General features: G+C 40.9%; 1 protein-coding gene across 4 annotated transcripts in view; it reads right to left on the minus strand.

Annotated features, from left to right (window-relative positions):
* Positions 1-23,631, minus strand: part of hmgcra (3-hydroxy-3-methylglutaryl-CoA reductase a) — a 44,428-nt gene that overhangs the window by 14,410 nt on the left and 6,387 nt on the right. For all 4 annotated transcript variants that reach the window (XM_049764217.1, XM_049764219.2, XM_049764218.2 and 1 more), the window contains exons 7-13: positions 23,039-23,145; positions 22,843-22,962; positions 22,595-22,755; positions 15,670-15,914; positions 13,949-14,115; positions 2,231-2,425; positions 1,997-2,155 (exon numbers count right to left, since the gene is read on the minus strand). In XM_049764217.1, the coding sequence (XP_049620174.1) occupies positions 1,997-2,155; positions 2,231-2,425; positions 13,949-14,115; positions 15,670-15,914; positions 22,595-22,755; positions 22,843-22,962; positions 23,039-23,145 (1,154 nt within the window). The remainder of the gene's footprint in view (positions 1-1,996; positions 2,156-2,230; positions 2,426-13,948; positions 14,116-15,669; positions 15,915-22,594; positions 22,756-22,842; positions 22,963-23,038; positions 23,146-23,631) is intronic.

Genomic DNA, 23,631 nt, shown 5'->3' on the forward strand with positions numbered 1-23,631 from the left:
GATACTACTGCTGTATGGATGCGAAACGTGGAAAATGAATAAAGGGGACAGCAAGGCAATTGATGTGTTCCACAACCGATGCCTACGAAGAATACTCCGCATTCTAGTAACTAGAGAGAGCTGAAATGAAGCCATTGAGTGACGTTAGGATGCGTAGATGGAAAATGATTGGACACGTACTACGTATGGCAGGACCACAACAACGACTGTAACACAGCCTTGACCTGGGTACCAGAAGGAAAAAGAAGGAAAGGAAGACCGAAGGCCACCTGGAGGCGTAATGTTGAGAAAGTAAGGAAAGACGCAGGATGGAAGTCATGGTCTGAAGCAAGGATTGCAGCAGCTGACCGTGACAAGTGGAAGTGCTCTGTGAAAGACTTATGTGCCACAAGGCACAAAGTGAATATAGATAGATAGATAGATAGATAGATAGATAGATAGATAGATAGATAGATAGATAGATAGATAGATAGATAGATAGATAGATAGATAGATAGATAGATAGTACTCACGTTGTTAATCAATATTCATACGCAAATCCATCAAAGTCCTCATCTTCTGTATCCGAATTAAAGAGTTGGGGAAGTTTGCCATTAAACACGACCCTCTCGTTAAACAAGTTCCCTCTCATCATTGTCTCGTCATTGTCACGTTGCTCTTCAGCAATGATCCCGGCTTTCTAGAAAGCTCTAATTGTGCCTCGTAAGCATGTCTCTTTGTGTGTGCCATTTTAGAGGGTCCCAATGCTGTTTGTTTTGCAAAAAAACGATAGTATTTATTTACCAATGATGGCGGAAGCACATACTCTACATGTTACGTAAAGTCCCCGATCTACATAAAACAATGTCCTCTGATTGGTTCATCGAGTCTACATATTACAGAATTATTATTGGAATTCGGTCCACACAAAAAAATGCACCTCATTAAAAACCTTATTTGAGAAAATTGAAGGCTTTTAAGTGCCTTATGGTGCGAAAAATACAGTAATATTTGGCTCTCTAGTATTCTTTCATGGTACCAATAATAATGGTGTGAAGATATATCCTTTTATAAGCCTATACAGTATACAGTTATAAATTGTGACAGAAAAGTTCAAGAGTTGGTGTCACAGAACTTAAGCTTCCAAATTACAGCAATCCTCTATATCACAGGGTTTCTGATTCATAGCAAATGGATTGACATTGTTACTTAATGGTGAAAAGTGGAACTACGAGACGTTTTACATGCAATAAATAAAGCCGATTGATTAATTACTCTCTAAAACAAAAAAAACCCACATTACATAGCACATGCGAGAATGAGAAAGGGCGAGCAAGCCAGTGAGAGAAAGCGAGTGTGAGCGAGTCACTCGAACTGATCCAGCACTCATTCAATGCTAACAACACGAATAACAAGCTGAGACTTGGGGTGCAAGTTCAGGCACTAAAATGGCTGAGAAAGTTCCAAATCGGTGACAGCTCCCTTTAGGACATATGCTATGTATCGTTTACATCAGGGGTGCCCAAACATTTTCAGCTCGTGAGCTACTTTTGAAATGACCAAGTCACAAAGATCTACCCACTAAAAAAATAAGTAATTTATATATATATATATATATATATATATGGCTGACGTAATTTTCGGAAGTCCAAATGATCACACATGGAACTATATATATATGGTGACACATATATATATGTCAACATGAAAAAAAGTCCTCCCATTCCCTATGAAAGTGATACTTTTTTAAAAAAATCTTTTTACTATGTCCAGCTGCCCTTTTTATACCCTTTCTTAAGTTTAAGAGAAAAAACAGGGATCTGACAATTGGAGGGAACTCGCGAGCGTTCGTGTTGTGTTGTTAGCGTCGTTGTTTGCGCACGTGTCAAGTGCGAAAAAACCCCAAAAACATTTTAATGTCATGCGATCGACCAGTAGTGGCGAGGCGATCGACCGGTCAATCGCAATCGACGTATTGGGCACCCCTGGTTTACATCTTCAAAACTACAAAATTCACCGCTATTGCCCGACATCCCCGATTCGTGCTAGCCACAAGGCATCCCTCTGTTGTTGCCATGGGAACGTGGAACTGCTTCCCATCCAGATGTAGTGGCCCAGCCACCCCCACCGGCACAGGCATATATCCAATCACATTTTCACAGCAGGTGCCCATAACCTGAAGGACACAGTCATAGCTTTGTTTAATATGCAGAAAAGATTATTTGTGTTTCCTTCATTTGAATCAGTTTACCTTGGAGTAGTCATAATCTGTGAATGGCAAAGATGAGAGTGCAGAGGGAAAGGAAAGCTTTGCTGAAATCATCTGTCTCCGTATGGCCACACCTCTCTCAGGCCTCTCCATGACGGCCTCCAGTTTGTAAGCTGGAATGTGTTTGGAGTTGACCAGCATTATCACCTCAGCATCACTCAGGAAACGGGGCCCTTGCTGCAAAACAAATGTCACGCTGTGTCATGGATCTGTTTGAGATCAGATGACAATTGTTGTACGGTTGAAACATCATAAACAGTTTTTACATCTAGAATAGTCCATTTGTCAATTACAGTTCAGTTTTAACGAGTTACTATGCATGCGCACTTAAACTTTGAGAACATTTTGTTTTCAAATATTTATTTACATACTGTATTTTTCGGACTATAAATTGCATTTTTTTTCATAGTTTGGGTGGGGGGGCGACTTATACTGAGGAGCGACTTATATGTGAATTTTTTCACAAATTTTCTAAATTAAAAAAAAAAGTGAAACCGCGATAAACGAACTGCGATGTAGCAAGGGATTACTGTAATTTGAATTTCAAGTGACGTCAGCGGCGCGGCGGTTGTTTACATAAAGGACAAAGATTCGATCACGGGATGACGAAGGGCCCCACTACTACCGGCATCATGAGCAGCTTTGTTTGTGACACGAAGGACAAAGAGTTTGAAGGATTTAATGATTTGGAGTGACACAGAAGGTTTGAACTGGCGGACAATGCGGCATGCGAGTGCGGAGACCCCGAGCAGACAGCCGACCACATCATCAACATCTGCGCCCTATATAGACCACCCTCGGAGGCCGGCCTCTTTGACCTGGGAGCAGATATGCTGGCGTGGCTCCACGACACCAAGTTGGAGCTCTGACGTTACACGAGAGAGAGTTATATACTAGATCTGTGGAATAACGACGAGGCTGACGTCAGCTGCGCACGCGCGGCGTTGTTGACAAAGGATGAGGAATTTGATCAATGGATTTAATGATTTGGAGTGACACAGATGGTTTGATAATATTGTTGTTTATATGATAGTTATTTGATATATTTTAATTCGTGTAGCAACTTGTATATGTTTTTATCGTTACAGTTCAGTAGTTGTTGGCTCATTGAACGCTTGTTTTGTTAAATAAAGAGCCGTTTACCAAACCCACGTCTTTCCTGGTACTTTGTTAACGCTACAATATAGTTATATACTAATCTGTGGAATAACGACGAGGCTGACGTCAGCGGCGCACACGCGGCGTTGTTGACAAAGGACGAGGAATTTGATCGATGGATTTAATTATTTGGAGTGACACAGACGGTTTGATAATATTGTTGTTTATATGATAGTTATTTGATATATACCAGGGGTCACCAACATGGTGCCCACGGGCACTAGGTCGCCCGTGAGGACCGCATGAGTCGCCCGCAGGACTGTTCTAAAATGAGCTCAAATAGCGGCACTTGTCAGTGAGCTGCATCTATTTATTTTACAGTCAAACCTCGGTTTCCGAACGTCCCGGTTCTCGAACAAATCGGAATTTGAACAAAAAATTCTAAATTTGTTTGCGTCAGTTGTTGAACAAAATTCGGAGGTCGAACCTCGCGAGATGAGCCGAGAGGACCCAAGAAAACCCGACCGCGCGGCCCGGATGCCGACTGACTCCGTAGTTATTGTATTTTTGTTACTTTGAGGATTGTATTAACCCCTAATCATGCCTCCAAAGAAAGCAAGCGGGAGCAGTAAAGCCATCCTAAAACACAAAGACGTTCTTAAAGCAATGCAACAGTGAGCGCCCGGTGCGCTGCGGTTGCGCGATCGGACCAAATTAAGCTCCCTGCGCACTGAGGTCCACTTAAATTTTGGAAATTACGTACATCAGGACTTTAAAAATATTTTATAAATTTCAGCGACGGGCCTCCAGAGGGCGCTCTAGCAGGAAGCAAGAGCGAGACAGACGAAGAAGAGATAATGCGCCGAAGAAGAGGTGCAAGTTTGTGTTTACAACATTTCGCGCATCACGCAGAACGCAATCAAGACGGACATTACTGAAAGGAAGCTTTTATACACAAACCGTCATTATGGGGGACAAAAGAAATGCATATGATGCCGCTTTTAAGCTAAAGGCAGTTGATGTTGATGACATTGTGTTGGGTTTAATCAAACCCTATTAGTGCTGTGTTACTTCCATGTTGCTGCGGTATTACTGCCGCGTCACAGGCAGTGTTTGGAAAGAAATGTTAAGGTATGTTATTAAAACTTTAAAAAAGCTTTCTGTGTCCAGTATTTCTTTGTTAATAACTCGTGTGCACACTTCCGTGTTGCTGCGGTTCTACTGCTGCGTCACAGGCAATGTTTAGAAAGACATGTTAAAGTATGTTATTAAAACTTTTTCTGTGTACTGTCTTTCGTTGTAAAAAACGTGTGTGCACGTGCGGCTTATAGTCCGGAGCAGCTTATGTAAGAAACTAATTAAAAAAATCCCGAATTTTAGCTGGTGCGGCTTATACACCGGTGCAGCTTATATACCGAAAATTACGGTACCTGTAGCTACAAATTAGGAAAGACTACCCAACATAAGCCATCTAAGTATTTTTTTTATGATAAAGTGTATCTCCTGACCTCCCACATTGAGGTCTTGATGGAGAAAGGATAATGTAACATTTGATAAATATCTGGTGTTTCTATTTTTGTGTCTCGTCTTGTATTTACCACAATACTCCTCCTAGTTCCTTTTACTGTACGGCGATTTGTACTAGCCACAAGACATCCCTTTGTCATTGCCATGGGAACTTTGAACTGCTTACCATTATTATCGACTTTGTTAATTTTGATGGCTGCCAGTAAGTTATAAAAATGCACTTGGCACATCCTTTTCGATTAATACCATATTTTCCGCACCATAAGGCGTACTTTAAAGCCTTTAAACTTCTCAAAAAATTAAGGTGCGCCTTTTAATAAGGTGCGCCTTTTGTGCGGACCAAATTCCCAAAAAAACAATCAGAGGACTGGATGTAACACGTAGAGGTGTACATACCTCCGCCGCCATTGGTAAATAAATACTATCGCGTAATATACAATCACCTGATGAACCAATCAGAGGACATTATGTTTTATGTAGATCAGGGCGGTAAACTAGTCAGAGGACTGGATGTAGAAGAGTACGTACCTCTGCCGCCATTGGTCAATAAATATTATCGTTTGTGAAAAGTACGTACCTCTATCGCCATTGATAAATAAATACTACCGTTTGTGCAAATCTGTAAAGTTGTTTTGTGTGGCTTCTGCCACACAGAGACGTAATAAACAGGCGTGATATGTAGACCCGATGAACCAATCAGAGGACATTACATTTTACGTAGATCGGGTCGATAAACCAATCAGAGGACTTCACGTAACACGTAGAGTAGCCATTGATAAATAAATACTATCATTTGTGCAAAGAAAACAGCATTAGGACCCTCTAAAACAGGGGTCACTAACACGGTGCCTGCGGGCACTAGGTTGCCCGTGAGGACCGCATGAGTCGCCCGCAGGACTGTTCTAAAATTAGCTCAAATAGCGGCACTTTTCAGTGAGCTGCATCTATTTATTTTACAGTCAAACCTCGGTTTTCAAACGTACTGGTTCTCGAACAAATCGGAATTCGAACAAAAAAATTCGAGATTTTTTTGCTTCGGTTGTCGAACAAAATTCGGAGGTTGAACCTCGCGAGATGAGCCAGGAGGACCCGGGAAAACCCTACCGCGCAGCCCGGATGCCGACTGACTCCGTTGTTATTGTACTCTCGTTACTTTGAGGATTGTATTAACCCCTAATCATGCCTCCAAAGAAAGCAAGTGGGAGCAGTAAAGCCATCCTAAAACACAAAGACACTCTTAAAGCAATGCGACAGTGAGTGGCCGGCGCGCTGGGGTTGCGCGATCGGACCAAATTAAGCTCCCTGCGCACTGAGGTCCACTTGAATTTTGGAAAGTACATCAGGACTTTAAAATATTTTCAAAATTTTAGGGACGGCTCTGTCACAATAATGCGACCAGCGCGGTGCAGTTGCGCGTTCGCCGACACGCTACGGTTGCGCGTTCGGCGGTGCGCTGCACTTACGCGATCGGACAAAATTAAGCTCCCTGCGCACTTAGGTCCACTTAAATTCTGGAAAGTACATCAGGACTTTAAAAATATTTTCTAAATTTCAGCGACAGCTCTGTCACAATAATGCGACCAGTGTGGTTCAGTTGCGCGGTGGGCGACGCTTTGTTGTTGCGCGTTTGGCGGTGCGCTGCAGTTGCGCGATCGGACAAAAATGCGCAAATGAAAAAATTGTTTAAAAAAAGGCTTTTTTTTGGTCTTGGAACGGACTAAAATGTTTTTTTTTATTATTTGTAATGGGAAAACTAATTTTGGAATTCGATCGATTCGCTTCTCGAACCACCTTCTGTAACGGATTGTGGTCGAAAACTGAGGTTTGACTGTATTTTTGCTATTCTTGTTAAAATCACACTTACACGTGAACTGGAAATGAAAATAATAACACATGGTGAAAGCTAAATTGAGGAAATTGGCTATTTCAGAAGTGTGTGTCAAATTGGTAGCCCTTTGCCTTAATCAGTACCCAGGAAGTAGCTCTTGGTTTAAGAAAGTTTGGTGAACCCTGATATATACTTTATATATCGTTATATGGGTCTGTGGAATATTTAGAATATTTAGACGTCAGCGGCGCGGCGCATACGCGGCGTCGTTTCCATAAAGGACGATCGATGGATTTAATGAATTGGAGTGACACAGATAGTTTGATAAACATGTTATTTATGTAATAGTTATTTGAATAACTTTGAATGTTACGTCAGGAACGTTCTCAGCTCTTTGTTTGTGTTTATGTCACGTTAGCATACCTATCGTTTAGCCTGTTGTTGCTCGTTCATGTCTGTTCTTGGTGTTGGATTTTGTCGAATAAATTTCCCCCAAAATGTGATTTATACTCCGGAGCGACTTATAAATGTTTTTTTTTTTCACTTTATTGTGCATTTTATGGCTAATGCGACGTATATTCCGGAGCGACCTTTAGTCCGAAAAATACGGTACAATGTTTATTTAATTTACATGCTCTCCATCTTAATTCAATCATTAAATCGTTTTTTCCTGTTTCTGTATTTAAGTGCATTGTTAATGTTCATACTGTGCATTATGTCACAATGGCTTGCAATCAAATCTCTGACAACCTTCACTCATGGCTTTTAGAACTTTGAAAAAAGATGATGCTACCACAGTCGTTCACTTAAAGTGAAGTATTAATGCCTTTGTGTTCCGGTGTGTTCGGCCATCCGTGGACGGTTAAGAACCACTGATCTAGACACTTCCTATAGCTTCCAATGAAAGTCTGGATTCTGGTTGAAGGTATTCTTGACAATTCTTCTTGACAAAATATCTGCTGTTCAGTCAGGTTTGATGGTTTCTGACCACGGACAGCTTGCTTTAAATCACACCACAGATTTTCAATAATATTTAGGTCTAGGGACTGAGATGGCCATTCCAGAATGTTATACTTGTTCCTCTGGATGAATGCCTTAGTAGAAGTTGAGCAGTGTTTGGGGTCGTTGTCCTGTTGAGGTATCCAGCCACTGCGCAATTTCAACTTTGTCACTGATTCTTAAATATTGTTTGCAAGAATCTGCTGATACTGACTTGAATCCATGCGAACTTCACCTTTAACAAGTCACCTTAAATACCCGTAACTGGAGATGTTTTGTAAAGAAGAATGGTCAAAATACCTTCAACCAGAATCCAGACTCTCATTGGAAGCTATAGGAAGCGTTTAGAGCAAGGGTGTCAAACTCATTTTTTTCACGGGTCACATTGTAGTCATAGCTTCTTTCGGAGGGCGATTATGACTGTCAACTCAAATAAATGTATGAGCACCTCATATTATATACAGTAAAAGCTACAAAAGAAATTGACAAATAACTCGTTTTCAAATCAGACGAGTAAAAACTAGTCAAATATTTAAAATAAAGATATTAAAAGTGAAGACAATTTGCAATTCTAGTAATGACACACGAATTTGATGCACAATTTGTCTTCGCGGGCCACATAAAATGATGTGGCGGGTCGTATCTGGCCCCCGGGCCTTAAATTGGACACCAGCGGTTTAGAGTCTGTTATTTCTGCAAAAGGAGGATTTTTCTGATGGGGTGCCCAAATTTATGGACCTACCTACTTTTGTTAAGGTAATGATTGCACACTTTCTGTAAATCCTATAAACTTCATTTCACTCAAATATCACTGTGTTTGTCTGCTATATGATATATTTAAATTAAATTGCTGATCCGAACAACCAATGATTTATAATGGAAAATCATTAAAACGATCAGGGGTGCCCAAACCTTTGCATATGAGAGAGAAGATTGATGACATAGTAATGAATTAATGAGGTTTTTTTTATCAATTATTTTTTAGCAAATTTAATGTGTAATTGACAGGGATGAAAATGTTACTTGGAAAATGTATTCTGATTAAGTTACTTGTTAATAACCTGTTCTATTCCTGTTTTGTGTGTTTGTGCCCATCTGATTTCAATATTCGCTAAGCCTGCAAATATGATTGTATCTTAAAACATTGGGCATTATTTAAGGGTGTATTCAAACCAGAAAAGTCCTTTAGTCCGCTTGTTTGGTCCGGACCGAAAGCAGACTTAGGGTGTATTCAGACCTGACTGTTTGGTCCACTTTAAACGGACCAGGATTCGATTGTGACGCTGGTCCGGACATTTTGTGCAAGTTTGAATACACGCAAACGAATCCTGGTGCGGATTAAAGAAACAGACCGAGACCACTTTAGGTCTCCAAATGAACTCTGGTGCAGTTCGCTTCAGGCCTGAATACAAACAGTGTAGATCTGAACCAACAGCCCAAGTTGTTTACAGTGAACAACTGAGGAGCAGTCGTCCATTTGTTTTACATTCGTCTTTTTTCTTTTTTTTCAGTTTTTACATTTCGTTTTAAAATGGAGGATTACATGTACCTCTGGAGTTAAAAGGTTTGATTTGGACAACAGGACTAGAAGCATGTCTTTTCAAACGGAGTGGTACGCACGATCAAAAGCAAGTTTTTGATTCCATGTGCTTTATTGAGTGTTTTTACGTGTGAAGACTGCTGATATGAGATTTTAATTAAAATAGTTCAAATTAAATAATGAATAAGCCACACTAGAGCAGCGTTCCTAAACCTTTTTTGTGATGCGGTTAGGTGCCAGACAAATTTTACCGGGGAGGTGACGTCAGTGCCTCCCCAGTCTCCCCAGTCATTAACTTCACCGCACGTCACTGATATGTATATGTATGTATGTATGTATGTATGTATGTATGTATGTATGTATGCATGTATATATATATATATATATATATACATATATATATATATATATATATATATATATGACTATATTTTGCGAAGTGGGGGTAAAGTGGATGAGTACACTAACTAGGGGGACCAACCTAGCGTACTCTGGCGCCCCTAACGACCGAACGCGGTACTTCACCCCTGGCATCCATCCATCCATCCATCCATCCATCCATCCATCCATCCATCCATCCATCCATCCATCCATCCATCCATCCATCCATCCATCCATCCATCCATTTTCTGAACCGCTTAATCTCCACAGGGGTCACGGGTGTGCTGGAGCTTATCTCAGCGTCACCGGGCAGACAAAATTGCAATAACTGCATGAACCATCAAAGTGAAGTCTAATTTAGTTTAGTTTATTGTTTAGCACATATTATTATAGCAATAACAGTGCAAAGGAGGGAGACAAAGCCTAGGGCTTGTAAGAAGCTCCACTCCTCTTATATATACAAACAAAGTGCAGAACAAACAAAGTGCTGTGCAGTCAAATGTCATTCAAGTGTTTAAGAAAAGAAAAAAAAAAAAAAAAAAAATATATATATATATATATATAAGTAAATAAACAAAAACATAACAAGCTAAATATTAATTTGTCATATTTATATATGCATATATACGAGTGTGTATGTATACATACATAAACAGACACACGATACAAAAATAAGAAACAAGCGAAACAAAATAGACACTTATCAATGTTGAAGCAATCCAAGAGACACCAGATAGGAATAGCTAAAAGGGAACAGAAGAACTGTAAACAGAAAATAACAAAACAAAACAAGGAAGAATCTGAGTCAAAATTGTGGTTTAAGTTGATGATCATAGTATGGATCAGCTGAGTGCGGTGGAGTAATTATGGACTGGTAGGATCATGAGTGGAGAAGGTGGTGTTTCAGGTGCTTTGTAAAAGCAGCCTGTGCAGATATGGATCGGATATGGATTGGTAGCTTATTCCAGAGTGAGGGCCCTCTAAAGTGGATATTATATTGATGGCGTGATGTTCGACAGAAAGGTGGGTGAAGATTGTCCCTCTGACTTGTTGGATAAGAATGAAAGTCTGATGCAAATGTGAAGAAATTATGAAAAGTGGCTGGAAGACAGTGTTTCCTATATATGTATTTATGGATGAGTAGACAGGTTTGATGAATGTTTACTTTATCAATTGGCAGTAATGAATAATTTCTAAACAGTGGGGCCGATGGTTCATATCTATTTGAAAAAGAGATTATTCTTAGGAACTTCTTTTGGAAGATGAGTAATTTGTTGAGGTATGTTGGATATGTGGCTGCCCAGATTATGTTGCAGTAATTGAGTAAAAGAAACAGGAAACTATAATACAGAGTGAGATGAGCAGAATGATGGACCAAGGGACAAACTTTTCATAAAATACCTAGCATTTTCATAGATCTTTTGCAAACCAAATCAATGTGTTCGGACCAATTTAAGTGTTCGTCTACTATAACTCCTAGGAATTTGGTGCTAGTAACTTGATGGATTTTGTTATTGTTTATGTAAATTTTGGTCTGTTCTTTGGGGTAAGATTTGTTTATATTGCAGAAGATCATGAAGTTACATTTTTTTATATTGCGTGTCAACTTATTTGTTTTGAACCATTTTGTAATAGCGTACAACTCAGCATTCACACTTGCAATGAGGGAATTAAAATCATCGTGGGTGGCAATGAGGTTTGTATCGTCCGCAAATAACAAAGGGAGAAAATTTGAACAAGACATGGAAAAATCATTTATGTACACCAAAAATAACAGAGGACCCAATATTGTAACTGTAGTCTTGAAACAAATCTGAATAAGGAAAAACATTGCAATAAAATAATGCAAACTGCTACCGCTATCGTTGGGGAACCTGAGGACTGTATAGGGGGTTGGCTCGGATGGTTATGCTCTTTTCGACCCCAGGTGTCGATCAGAACACAGGAGGGCGGATCCAGGGCGCTTGCTTGCTTATAGCACTGTGTTGACTCATATGTTGAGCTCTTGTTTTGTGAAATAAAGAGCCGGTTACCAAACCCACGTCTTGCCTGGTACTTTGGTAACGCTACAATATAGTTATATACGTAGATCTGTGGAATAATTGGAGCAACAACTGACGACGAAACTGACGTCAGCGGCGCACGTAGTTCCGGAGTCAACAGCTGTTTTAACGTTTTTTTTTAAAAGATAGATTTAATGATTTGGAGTGACACGGATGGTTCGTTAAAATTGTACATCTATTTGATATATCTAGTCTGACGTCAGCAGTGCGCGTAGTTCCGGAGTCAACAGCTGTGTTTTGTTTCTTTGTTTTTTTCCCCCAATGATCGTCACACACACACATCTGGGTGTGGTGAAATTTGTCCTCTGCATTTAACCCATCCCCGTGTGATTTTGATCCATTCCCTGGGGGACAGGGGAGCAGTGAGCAGCAGCGGTGCCGCGCTCGGGAATCGTTTGGTGATCTAACCCCCTAATTCCAACCCTTAATGCTGAGTGCCAAGCAGGGAGGCAATGGGTCCCATTTTTATAGTCTCTGGTATGACCCGGCCAGGGTTTGAACCCACAACCTTCCAGTCTCAGGGCGGACAGTCTACCAGTAATGATTTGGAGTGACACGGATGGTTCGATAAAATTGTTGTTTATATTAGAGTTATATAGGCCAGCTCAGTGGTCTAGTGGTAGAGTCTCTGCCCTGAGACTGGAAGGTTGTGGGTTGAAACCCCGGCCGGGTCATACCATAGACTATAAAAATGGGACCCACTGCCTCCCTGCTTGGCACTCAGCATTAAGGGTTGGAATTGGGGGTTAGATCACCAAATGATTCCCGAGCGCGGCTCCGCTGCTGCTCCGCTGCTGCTCCGCTGCTGCTCACTGCTCCCTTCGGGGATAGGTTAAATGCAGAGACAAATTGCACCACACCCAGATGTGTGTGTGACAATCACTGGGTCTTTAGCTTTTTTAACTTTTTTATTTCATACATAGTTGAATAATTGAACTGCAACTGACGATGAGTCTGACGTCAGCGGTGCGCCGTACACGCGCCGTTGTTTACATGAAGGACAAAGAATTCGATCAATGGATTTAATGATTTGGAGTGATACAGATGGTTTGATAAAATTGTTGTTTATATTATAGTTATTTGATATGTAGTTTATATGTCGTTATACGGACCTGTGGAATAATTTGAACTGCAACTGACGACTAGTCGGACGTCAGCAGCGCGCTGCACACGCGCCGTTGTTTACATAAAGGACGAATAATTCGATCAATGGATTTAATGATTTGGAGTGACACAGATGGTTTGATAAAATTGTTGTTTATATTGTGGAATAATTTGAACTGCAACTGACGACGAGTCTGACGTCAGCGGCGCGCTGCACACGCGGCGTTGTTTACATAAAGGATGAAGAATTTGATCGATAGATTCATTGATTTGGAGTGACAGATGGTTTGATAAAATTGTTGTTTATATTATAGTTATTTGATATATAGATTATGTATCGTTATATGGGCCCGTGGAATACTTTGAACTGCAACTGACGACAAGTCCGACATCACACGCGACGCACACGCGGCATCAATTACAGAAAGGATGATGTTAATGTTACGTCAGGCCCGTTCTCAGCTCCTTGTTTGTGTTTATGTCACGTTAGCATTTCGTATCGTTTAGCCTGTTTTGCTGGTTCATGTCTGTACTTGGTGTTGGATTTTGTCAAATAGATTTACCCCAAAATGCGACTTAAACTCTGGTGTGACTTATATATGTTTTTCCCCCCTTTATTGTGCATTTTATGGCTGATGCAACTTGTACTCCGAGCGACTTTTAGCCCGAAAAAATACGGTACTCACTTTGTATTAAAGACGCACACGATCACAGCAACCTTTAACTTACGGCTGCGCACAAGTGGATGGGTATAATGTCTATATACCGTATTTATTCTAATTATCGCCCAGGGCAATAATTAGAGAAGGTTTATGTCCAACAGGGGGGTGGGCGATTAATAGAGAACACTTTTTGTCCGATCGCCAAAGGGCACTGAAATGGGCAATAATGTGTATATTATTAGAATATGGGCGATAATTTGAATAAATACGGTATTTTTATATATATAGACACACACACACACACACACACACACACACACACACACACACACACTTTATTATTTTCTTGTTTTTTCAAGTTGTTTTAAGTTGAGTTTAAGTTGAGTTTTCAATGTTTCATGGAATTTTCATTATCACCTCCATTTGATATGGCATGTATGATACTTGAGGTCTTTGGTTAAGCCTAGAAAGTACTAAAACTAAGTAGCGGTGTCTTACCACTGGATTGTTGAGAATGGACACACATTCAAATGGGTCTCTTGGCTTCAATGGGAGATGGGGCTCAGTGATTTCAGATTTGATGTCTTTTTCTCCTTCACCAAGAATGGAGACATTACTTGACCCAAAATCATTAACAGGATCAACCAGGGGCCGGATGACATCATCTAAAGAAACAATGACAAAATGTTAACAGAGTTAGAAGCTGTGATGTAGGAATAAAAGTGGTATTATAAATCATATCAACTATTAACAATTATACAGACAAAATGTACATTGTCATATTGCTTTGCATACTATTAAAAACAATATTATTGACATTAATAGTGGGTTTTTAAAATAAATTAACTTTGAAAAATAAACACAGTCTATATACCCCTATTTAACTTGAACATATACATAAAGTTGGACATGATTAAACTGTTAAACACATGCTCTAAATATTTATAGAAACAAATAAGAAATAATCATTTAACAAACTAGAATTGAAGCTATCAAATAGTTTGGTATTTAGATATCCTACTAAAAATTGTAAAAAGTAAAATAAGACAGAAATAGAGACAAAAAATTAAATATATACATATACGAAAATAAGTGTTTTTGTCTCCGTTTTTACATCAAAAATCCTATTTTGCACCTCATTGTTGCATATTAAAATAGCAAAATCGAGACTCAAATGCCGACTGTCAAAAGTAGTGATGTGTACTGGAAGCCGTTCTCATAATAATTTGAAAGAACCCACACTTGATTACCAATTACTAATTGTCAATAAGTCACTGACTGCACGAGCCAAAGTTGCGCAGGAGGCGATCAGAGAGAAATAATGGTAAGAAGGAATAGCAAAGAAAATGAGAGACAGCGGTAAAAGGCATATCTGGACACACGGATCACACTTTCAAGGCAGATGCACTTCTTTTCTTACTCATTACCAATTACTGCCGCAGCTATGGAATATTTCGACATTTTGGTAATTTGGGTTTAATAAACTGCCTTTGAAAAGCAATGAGACACCTCTCACCAGCCTTTATGGCACACTTGAGCATTGCTTGTGCTAATGTTGTGAGCAGCTAGCGCTGGACCCGCCACTAAACCTGGCAACAGGCACCCTGCAATGATGTCAGCAAAATGTATTTTTATTTTATTTTTATTTTTTTTTGCGGTAACTTGCTCGGGGACATTTTGACATGGTCACAATGGTCAAACCCCTAATCAATGTATTGGGAAAAGATCAGTCTACCACTGAGCCAATCCGCCAAGGTTCATTAAATATAATGTTAATTCATTATATTGTCATTTTGGAGTTTTTAATAAAAGCCTTGCTTCAGTTCCCTGGGATCAACTTGTAAAAAAAGTTTCACATTTTTCTCTGACCCTTGAATATTTTCTACTTGGTATCAAATAGAAAACCTACATACGTACGTACATACATACATACATACATACATACATAAAGTACATACAGTACATACATAAAGTACATACATACATAAAGTACATACATACATACATACATACATACATACATACATACATACATACATACATACACATACATACATACATACATACATACATACATATATACATACATACATACATACATACATACATACATACATACATACATACATACATACATACATACATACATACATACATAAACAAACAAACAAGCAAACAAACTAGGATGGTCAATTGACTTCAATTGAGCACAGGCATACCTATAGGTTCCCTGTTGGATCTTATGGTAGGAGGAAGACCCACGATGGGCGCATGGTGTTGGGTAAGATCAACCTCCTTCCGGCAGCAACTCTCCATGTCCTGTCGCGGAGCCAGGGACATAGTAATGGGGTTCCTTATTGATAGGGTAGACTCCATCTCCACTTGCTCAAAGAAGATGTACTTGATGGCCAGAAGCAGAGCCAAGGACAGGCAGATGACCTGCTCAATATCCATGGTGATCATTCTGTTGAAGAACATTGGTTCATAAATGTAGACTAATTGGATTCTCAGATGCATAACAATGCAGGTGCAAATAATTTCTGGTCTCTAGACTGCTGGTCTGCATGACAATTTGCAATACGATCTTTCTAAAAAAAATAAAAAATAAAACAGCATACCGTAATTTCCGGTGTATAAGCCGCGACTTTTCTAAAATTTTGAACCCTGCGGCTTATAGTCAGGTGCGGCTTATATAAGATTTTTTTCGGGATTTTTGTGACTTGATCACCTTTATACACTCGTAAAAAGGCTGTGGACCACTGTTGTGTGGTATCTTGAAGAAAAAAACAACAACAAAAATACTATTTTGAAACACTACTATGGCTGCTGCTTATTCTGCTGTGTTGCTTGTGACTATTATGAGCTTTAGTAGGAATGCACGCTAGGTGACCTGCGTCAAAGGGGTCTAAACCCTTTCTCTTACTCTGCCATGTGAGTCAGCGATTACACAAAGCAGTGGCGCTGTTTGGACCATGTGCATTGTATTAAAACCCCAATCAATCAGCATTTAAATTCAATTCTTCTGACATTTTGCTCACCAAAAAACAAGTTGTAATGAATGTGAAATTTTAATGCATTTTATTCAGACGTTTACTTTGAACCCTGAGGCTTAAATGGCGGCGCGGCGTACTTATGGATTTTTACGGCCTCCAGGGGGCGCTCTAGCAGGAAGCAAGAGCGATAATGCGCCGAAGAAGACGTGCTAGTTAGTGTTTTGAACATTTCGCGCATCACACACACACCCTCATCATGGTTTAAGTTAAAAGCAATTAATTTGGCTGTCAAAGAGGGAAATAGAATTGCGGCACGTAAGCTTGGCATCAATGAATCGATGGTGAGACGTTGGAGATGGCAGCGTGAAGAACTGACACAATGCAAAAAGACGACAAAAGCTTTCAGAGGTAAAAAAAGCAGATGGCCCGAAGTTGAAAACATTCTTGAAGACTGGGTGAACACACAGAGAGCAGACGGCCGAGGTGTTTCCACCGTGCAGATCCGACTGAAAGCCAAAACAATCGCCACCGGAAAGAAGATTGAAGATTTTACAGGTGGACCATCGTGGTGTCTCAGATTTATGAGACGAAAGGGCCTGTCAATCAGGGCACGGACGACTGTGTGTCAGCAACTCCCTCCCGATTACGAGGAAAATGTTACAAACTTCCACAAATTCACAGAAACAAAGATAGCTGAGAATTCCATCGGACCACACGAGATCATAAATATGGATGAAGTGCCTTTGACGTTTGACTTTCCTCTCACTAGGACTGTAAACAGGAAAGATGAATCCTCCGTCACGCTGAAAACAACTGGCCATGAGAGAACGCATTTCACTTGTGTTCTGAGCTGTACAGCATCCGGACAAAAGCTTCCACCAATGGTGATTTTTAAGCGAATGACTATGCCAAAAGAAAACCTCCCGAAAGGCATCGTCGTGAAAGTAAACACGAAAGGGTGGATGACAGAAAGCCTAATGAAGGAATGGCTGGCGGAGTGCCACGGCAAGCGACCAGGAGGATTTTTTCACATAAAAAAAACACTGCTCGTTTTGGACAGCATGAGGGCCCATATCACAGATTCTGTGAAAGCTGCCATCAAGAGGACAACTCAATTCCAGCTGTGATTCCTGGGGGCACAACAAAGCATTTGCAGCCACTTGACATCAGTTTGAATCGTGCATTTAAAGTGGCACTCCGAGTTGAATGGGAGGCGTGGATGACCAGCGGCGAGAAATCATTGACCAAAACTGGCCGCATGCGAAGAGCAACTTTTGCTCAAGTCTGCCAGTGGATCCTGACCGCGTGGGAGTGTGAAAAAATCCACGATCACCAACGGGTTTAGAAAGGGTGGATTGCTGCGTGCTGAAGAGAACGGCACGAGCACATCTTTGCCTCGAGACAAAAGTGACAGTGAGAGCGACAACGAAAAAGAGAGAGACAGTGTGAAAGTGTCTGACGAAGTCATCCTGAGCCTGTTCAAGTCCGACACTGAAGACTACTCCAGTGGTTTTAGTGCACAGGAGGAAGATGAAGATAGCGATTAATTACTTTTCTGGTAGGCTGGTTATTTTTTTAACCAGCGGTATTACTGTCGTTGTACTGTCGTGTTGCTGCTGTGTTATTGCCGTGTTGTTGACGTGTTACAGGTGCTTTTTGGAAAAAGACATTTATTTACAATAAGCGATCAATGACTTTTCTGTTAGGCTGGTTATTTTTTTAACCAGATGTGTTACTGCAGTTTTACTGTTGTTGTACTGCCTGGTTGCTGCTGTGTTACTGCCTTGCACATTTTAGAAAAATGCATATATTTACGGTAATAAAAAATTACTGTAAAGAAATCTTTCTGTGTATCATCTTTCTGTGTAAATATCTCATGTTACAACGTGGACACCTGCTTTTATATACGGTCACTGGGGAGAAAAGTGGTTTGTTGATCACATGTCCATCCGCCAGGCGAATAGTGCCGTATAATTCACACAAAGAAGAGACAGAACGAGATCAAGACGGACATTACTGAAAGGAAGCTTTTATACACAAACCGTCATTATGGGGGACAAAAGAAATGCATATGATGCCGCTTTTAAGCTAAAGGCAGTCGATGTTGATGGCATTGTGTTGCATCACCCTTTTCTTTATTTCGTGGTCCCGTCTACTCTGGAGCTCCAGGGCCTCCAGAGGGCGCTCTAGCAGGAAGCAAGAGCGAGACAGACGAAGAAGAGATAATGCGCCGAAGAAGAGGTGCAAGTTTGTGTTTACAACATTTCGCGCATCACGCAGAACGCAATCAAGACGGACATTACTGAAAGGAAGCTTTTATACACAAACCGTCATTATGGGGGACAAAAGAAATGCATATGATGCCGCTTTTAAGCTAAAGGCAGTTGATGTTGATGACATTGTGTTGGGTTTAATCAAACCCTATTAGTGCTGTGTTACTTCCATGTTGCTGCGGTATTACTGCCGCGTCACAGGCAGTGTTTGGAAAGAAATGTTAAGGTATGTTATTAAAACTTTAAAAAAGCTTTCTGTGTCCAGTATTTCTTTGTTAATAACTCGTGTGCACACTTCCGTGTTGCTGCGGTTCTACTGCTGCGTCACAGGCAATGTTTAGAAAGACATGTTAAAGTATGTTATTAAAACTTTTTCTGTGTACTGTCTTTCGTTGTAAAAAACGTGTGTGCACGTGCGGCTTATAGTCCGGAGCAGCTTATGTAAGAAACTAATTAAAAAAATCCCGAATTTTAGCTGGTGCGGCTTATACACCGGTGCAGCTTATATACCGAAAATTACGGTACCTGTAGCTACAAATTAGGAAAGACTACCCAACATAAGCCATCTAAGTATTTTTTTTATGATAAAGTGTATCTCCTGACCTCCCACATTGAGGTCTTGATGGAGAAAGGATAATGTAACATTTGATAAATATCTGGTGTTTCTATTTTTGTGTCTCGTCTTGTATTTACCACAATACTCCTCCTAGTTCCTTTTACTGTACGGCGATTTGTACTAGCCACAAGACATCCCTTTGTCATTGCCATGGGAACTTTGAACTGCTTACCATTATTATCGACTTTGTTAATTTTGATGGCTGCCAGTAAGTTATAAAAATGCACTTGGCACATCCTTTTCGATTAATACCATATTTTCCGCACCATAAGGCGTACTTTAAAGCCTTTAAACTTCTCAAAAAATTAAGGTGCGCCTTTTAATAAGGTGCGCCTTTTGTGCGGACCAAATTCCCAAAAAAACAATCAGAGGACTGGATGTAACACGTAGAGGTGTACATACCTCCGCCGCCATTGGTAAATAAATACTATCGCGTAATATACAATCACCTGATGAACCAATCAGAGGACATTATGTTTTATGTAGATCAGGGCGGTAAACTAGTCAGAGGACTGGATGTAGAAGAGTACGTACCTCTGCCGCCATTGGTCAATAAATATTATCGTTTGTGAAAAGTACGTACCTCTATCGCCATTGATAAATAAATACTACCGTTTGTGCAAATCTGTAAAGTTGTTTTGTGTGGCTTCTGCCACACAGAGACGTAATAAACAGGCGTGATATGTAGACCCGATGAACCAATCAGAGGACATTACATTTTACGTAGATCGGGTCGATAAACCAATCAGAGGACTTCACGTAACACGTAGAGTAGCCATTGATAAATAAATACTATCATTTGTGCAAAGAAAACAGCATTAGGACCCTCTAAAACAGGGGTCACTAACACGGTGCCTGCGGGCACTAGGTTGCCCGTGAGGACCGCATGAGTCGCCCGCAGGACTGTTCTAAAATTAGCTCAAATAGCGGCACTTTTCAGTGAGCTGCATCTATTTATTTTACAGTCAAACCTCGGTTTTCAAACGTACTGGTTCTCGAACAAATCGGAATTCGAACAAAAAAATTCGAGATTTTTTTGCTTCGGTTGTCGAACAAAATTCGGAGGTTGAACCTCGCGAGATGAGCCAGGAGGACCCGGGAAAACCCTACCGCGCAGCCCGGATGCCGACTGACTCCGTTGTTATTGTACTCTCGTTACTTTGAGGATTGTATTAACCCCTAATCATGCCTCCAAAGAAAGCAAGTGGGAGCAGTAAAGCCATCCTAAAACACAAAGACACTCTTAAAGCAATGCGACAGTGAGTGGCCGGCGCGCTGGGGTTGCGCGATCGGACCAAATTAAGCTCCCTGCGCACTGAGGTCCACTTGAATTTTGGAAAGTACATCAGGACTTTAAAATATTTTCAAAATTTTAGGGACGGCTCTGTCACAATAATGCGACCAGCGCGGTGCAGTTGCGTGGTCGACGACGCGCTACTGTTGCGTGTTCGGCGGTGCGCTGCAGTTGCGCAATTGGACAAAATTAAGCTCCCTGCGCACTTAGATCCACTTAAATTCTGGAAAGTACATCAGGACTTTAAAAATATTTTCTAAATTTCAGCGACAGCTCTGTCACAATAATGCAACCAGCGCGGTGCAGTTGCGCGGTGGGCGACGCGTTACGGTTGCGCGTTCGGCGGTGCGCTGCAGTTGCGCAATCGGACAAATATGCGCAAATGAAAAAATGCTTAAAAAAGACGGGATTTTTTTTGTCTTGAAACTGATTACATTTTTTTCCATTATTTGTAATGGCAAAACTGGATTCGGTATTCGACCGATTCGCTTCTCGAAGCGCCTTCTGAAACGGATTGTGGTCAAAAACCAAGGTTGGACTGTATTTTTGTATTTTGCTTGTTAAAATCACACTTACATGTGAAATGGAAATGACAATAATAACACATAGTGAAAGCCAAATTGAGCAAATTGGCTATTTCAGAAGTGTGAGTCAAACTGGTAGCCCTTTGCCTTAATCAGTACCCAGGAAGTAGCTCTCGGTTTAAGAAAGGTTGATGACCCCTGCTCTAAAATGACAGACAAAGAGACTTGCTTATGAGGCACAATTAGATCTTTCTGGAAAGCCAGGATCATTGCAGAAGAGCAACGTGACAACAATGAGACAATTACGACAGGGAACTTGGCATGTTTAGGGGCGAATTTGCCCAACTGTTTAATTTGGATACAGACGATGAGGACTTGGACGGATTTACGTATGAATATCGATTAACAACAATGTGAGTACAATAGAGTACAGGGTTAAACAGTAGAATAAAGTACAACCGAAATCATTGTCCTGCTCCCGTGACGTTTTTTTTTGTTTACCATGAATCATGCGCCCTATAATGCGTTGCGCCCTATGTGTGGGTTAAATACAAAATAGACCTCGCAATTGAGTCTGTGACTTTTAACCCGAAGCGCCTTGTGGTGAGGAAAATATGGTAACTAAAAAACACTTAGTTTTCACTGAACCTTCTCTCCCCCAGGGAGCATGCGCTGAGGTGCTGAAGTAGGCTACGGGCAGCACTGATCGGATGGATGGGACTAAAACAATGTGTTTATCATCACTCATTCATGTCTTTTGCATGCAGATTGCATGTAGCTCCTCATAGCTCATTTCACAAACATAAACCAGACCAAATATTACATTTATCTGTATTTTGGTAGGCGGCTCGGTGGCGCACTGGGTAGCACGTCCGCCTCACAGTTAGGAGGGTGCGGGTTCGATTCCACCTCCGGCCCTCCCTGTGCGGAGTTTGCATGTTCTCCCCGAGCCCGCGTGGGTTTTCTCCGGGCACTCCGGTTTCCTCCCACATCCCAAAAACATGCTTGGTAGGCCGATTGATCACTCCAAATTGTCCCTAGGTGTGAGTGCGAGTGCGAATGGTTGTTTGTCTCTGTATGCCCTGCGATTGGCTGGCAACCGGTTCAGGGTGTCCCCCGCCTACTGCCCGATGACGGCTGGGATAGGCTCCAGCACGCCCGCGACCCCCGTGGGGACTAAGCGGTTCAGAAAATGGATGGATGGATGGATGTATTTTGGTCTTGCTGTGGCTCTCACCTCACACAGCAGTCCCATCATCATAAGAGGCTTGATGTCTTGTTATTGATGTGAGAATTTATTTGTGGTCGTTAAGACTGTGTTTAAGTCAAATGTAAATTACTAATTAGTGAGCCATGTGTAGGATGTTTTTTGACAACAATTTGAAAAAAGTTTTTGACATTGATGTGTTGTTTGACAGAAGCTGGAATGTTGATGTCCACTTACCTGGTGAGGTAAAAATAACACAGAGGTATCTCTGGTTCGATCCTCCTGGGGGACAGGTGTTTTTCATCAAAGTTACTCAGTGGAATTCCCACCGCATCATTGAACAATAGGGGCTCAGCAATCCACCGACTGTGAGCATGAACCATAACAAGGCCCAGAGACTGCAGACAAAGCAGATACATAAGTCATCAAGCACGTTCTTAGCAAAAACAACACAATGAACAGACTGAAAAAAATACTAGTATTACCATTATCATTTTTACTCTTTGGGTGACAGGATTTGGTTTGTTATCCTGCTCTTCTTCCATCACCTGAGAGAGCTGGCTCAGCTGCCAAATCGGATGGCCTTCCTGACTCTTACGAGACAGCTTCAGGAAAAAAACAGGCATCATAAATACAATTCCAAACACTTTGACTGCATGGAAAGATAAACTAAATTCTTACCTCCAACACAAGTGACACACATGCAGGGAAGAATGTCATGAAGACAAAGTAGTTGGCTAAAATAGACATGCAGCCAAAGCAGCACATTATTTCTAACTGTCGAACACCTGAAATATACAAAATTACAAGGCATTTTATAATTGCATTGTGGAAGCTTGAAATCCAAATAATTTACACTCATAGAATAAACAACTTTCTTGGGTGTTTTAATGACTATGCGTGTAATATTACACAGACAGGAAGCTTTGCTAAGCTAAGTTGCCTGGAGAGGCTTTAATGTGCACCGCCCTCACAACTGAGTGGAAGACACTTTGGCCCAAGTAGCAATGGGGCGTACTGTGAAGATGAAGCTTGTCCAGTGTGAATTTGCTAAAACAGAAACTAATTTTAACCTGTGTTGTTTTTACCTCTGGCACCAACGAGCAGCACCGGCTCATCGTCAGTAATAAATGAAACAGAGGCCGCAGCAACGAGTGTCCATGCGGATATGCGAAAGTGGTTTAAAAGTGTACTCGTGGATGTCAGACAGTCGCACAGAGAGCGCGTGTCATCGGTGACAGATTGACAGACCTTTTTTTCAATATTGACACTGC

This window comes from Syngnathus scovelli, chromosome 3 (assembly GCF_024217435.2).
Source record: "Syngnathus scovelli strain Florida chromosome 3, RoL_Ssco_1.2, whole genome shotgun sequence".
NCBI classification, from domain to species: Eukaryota; Metazoa; Chordata; class Actinopteri; order Syngnathiformes; family Syngnathidae; genus Syngnathus; species Syngnathus scovelli.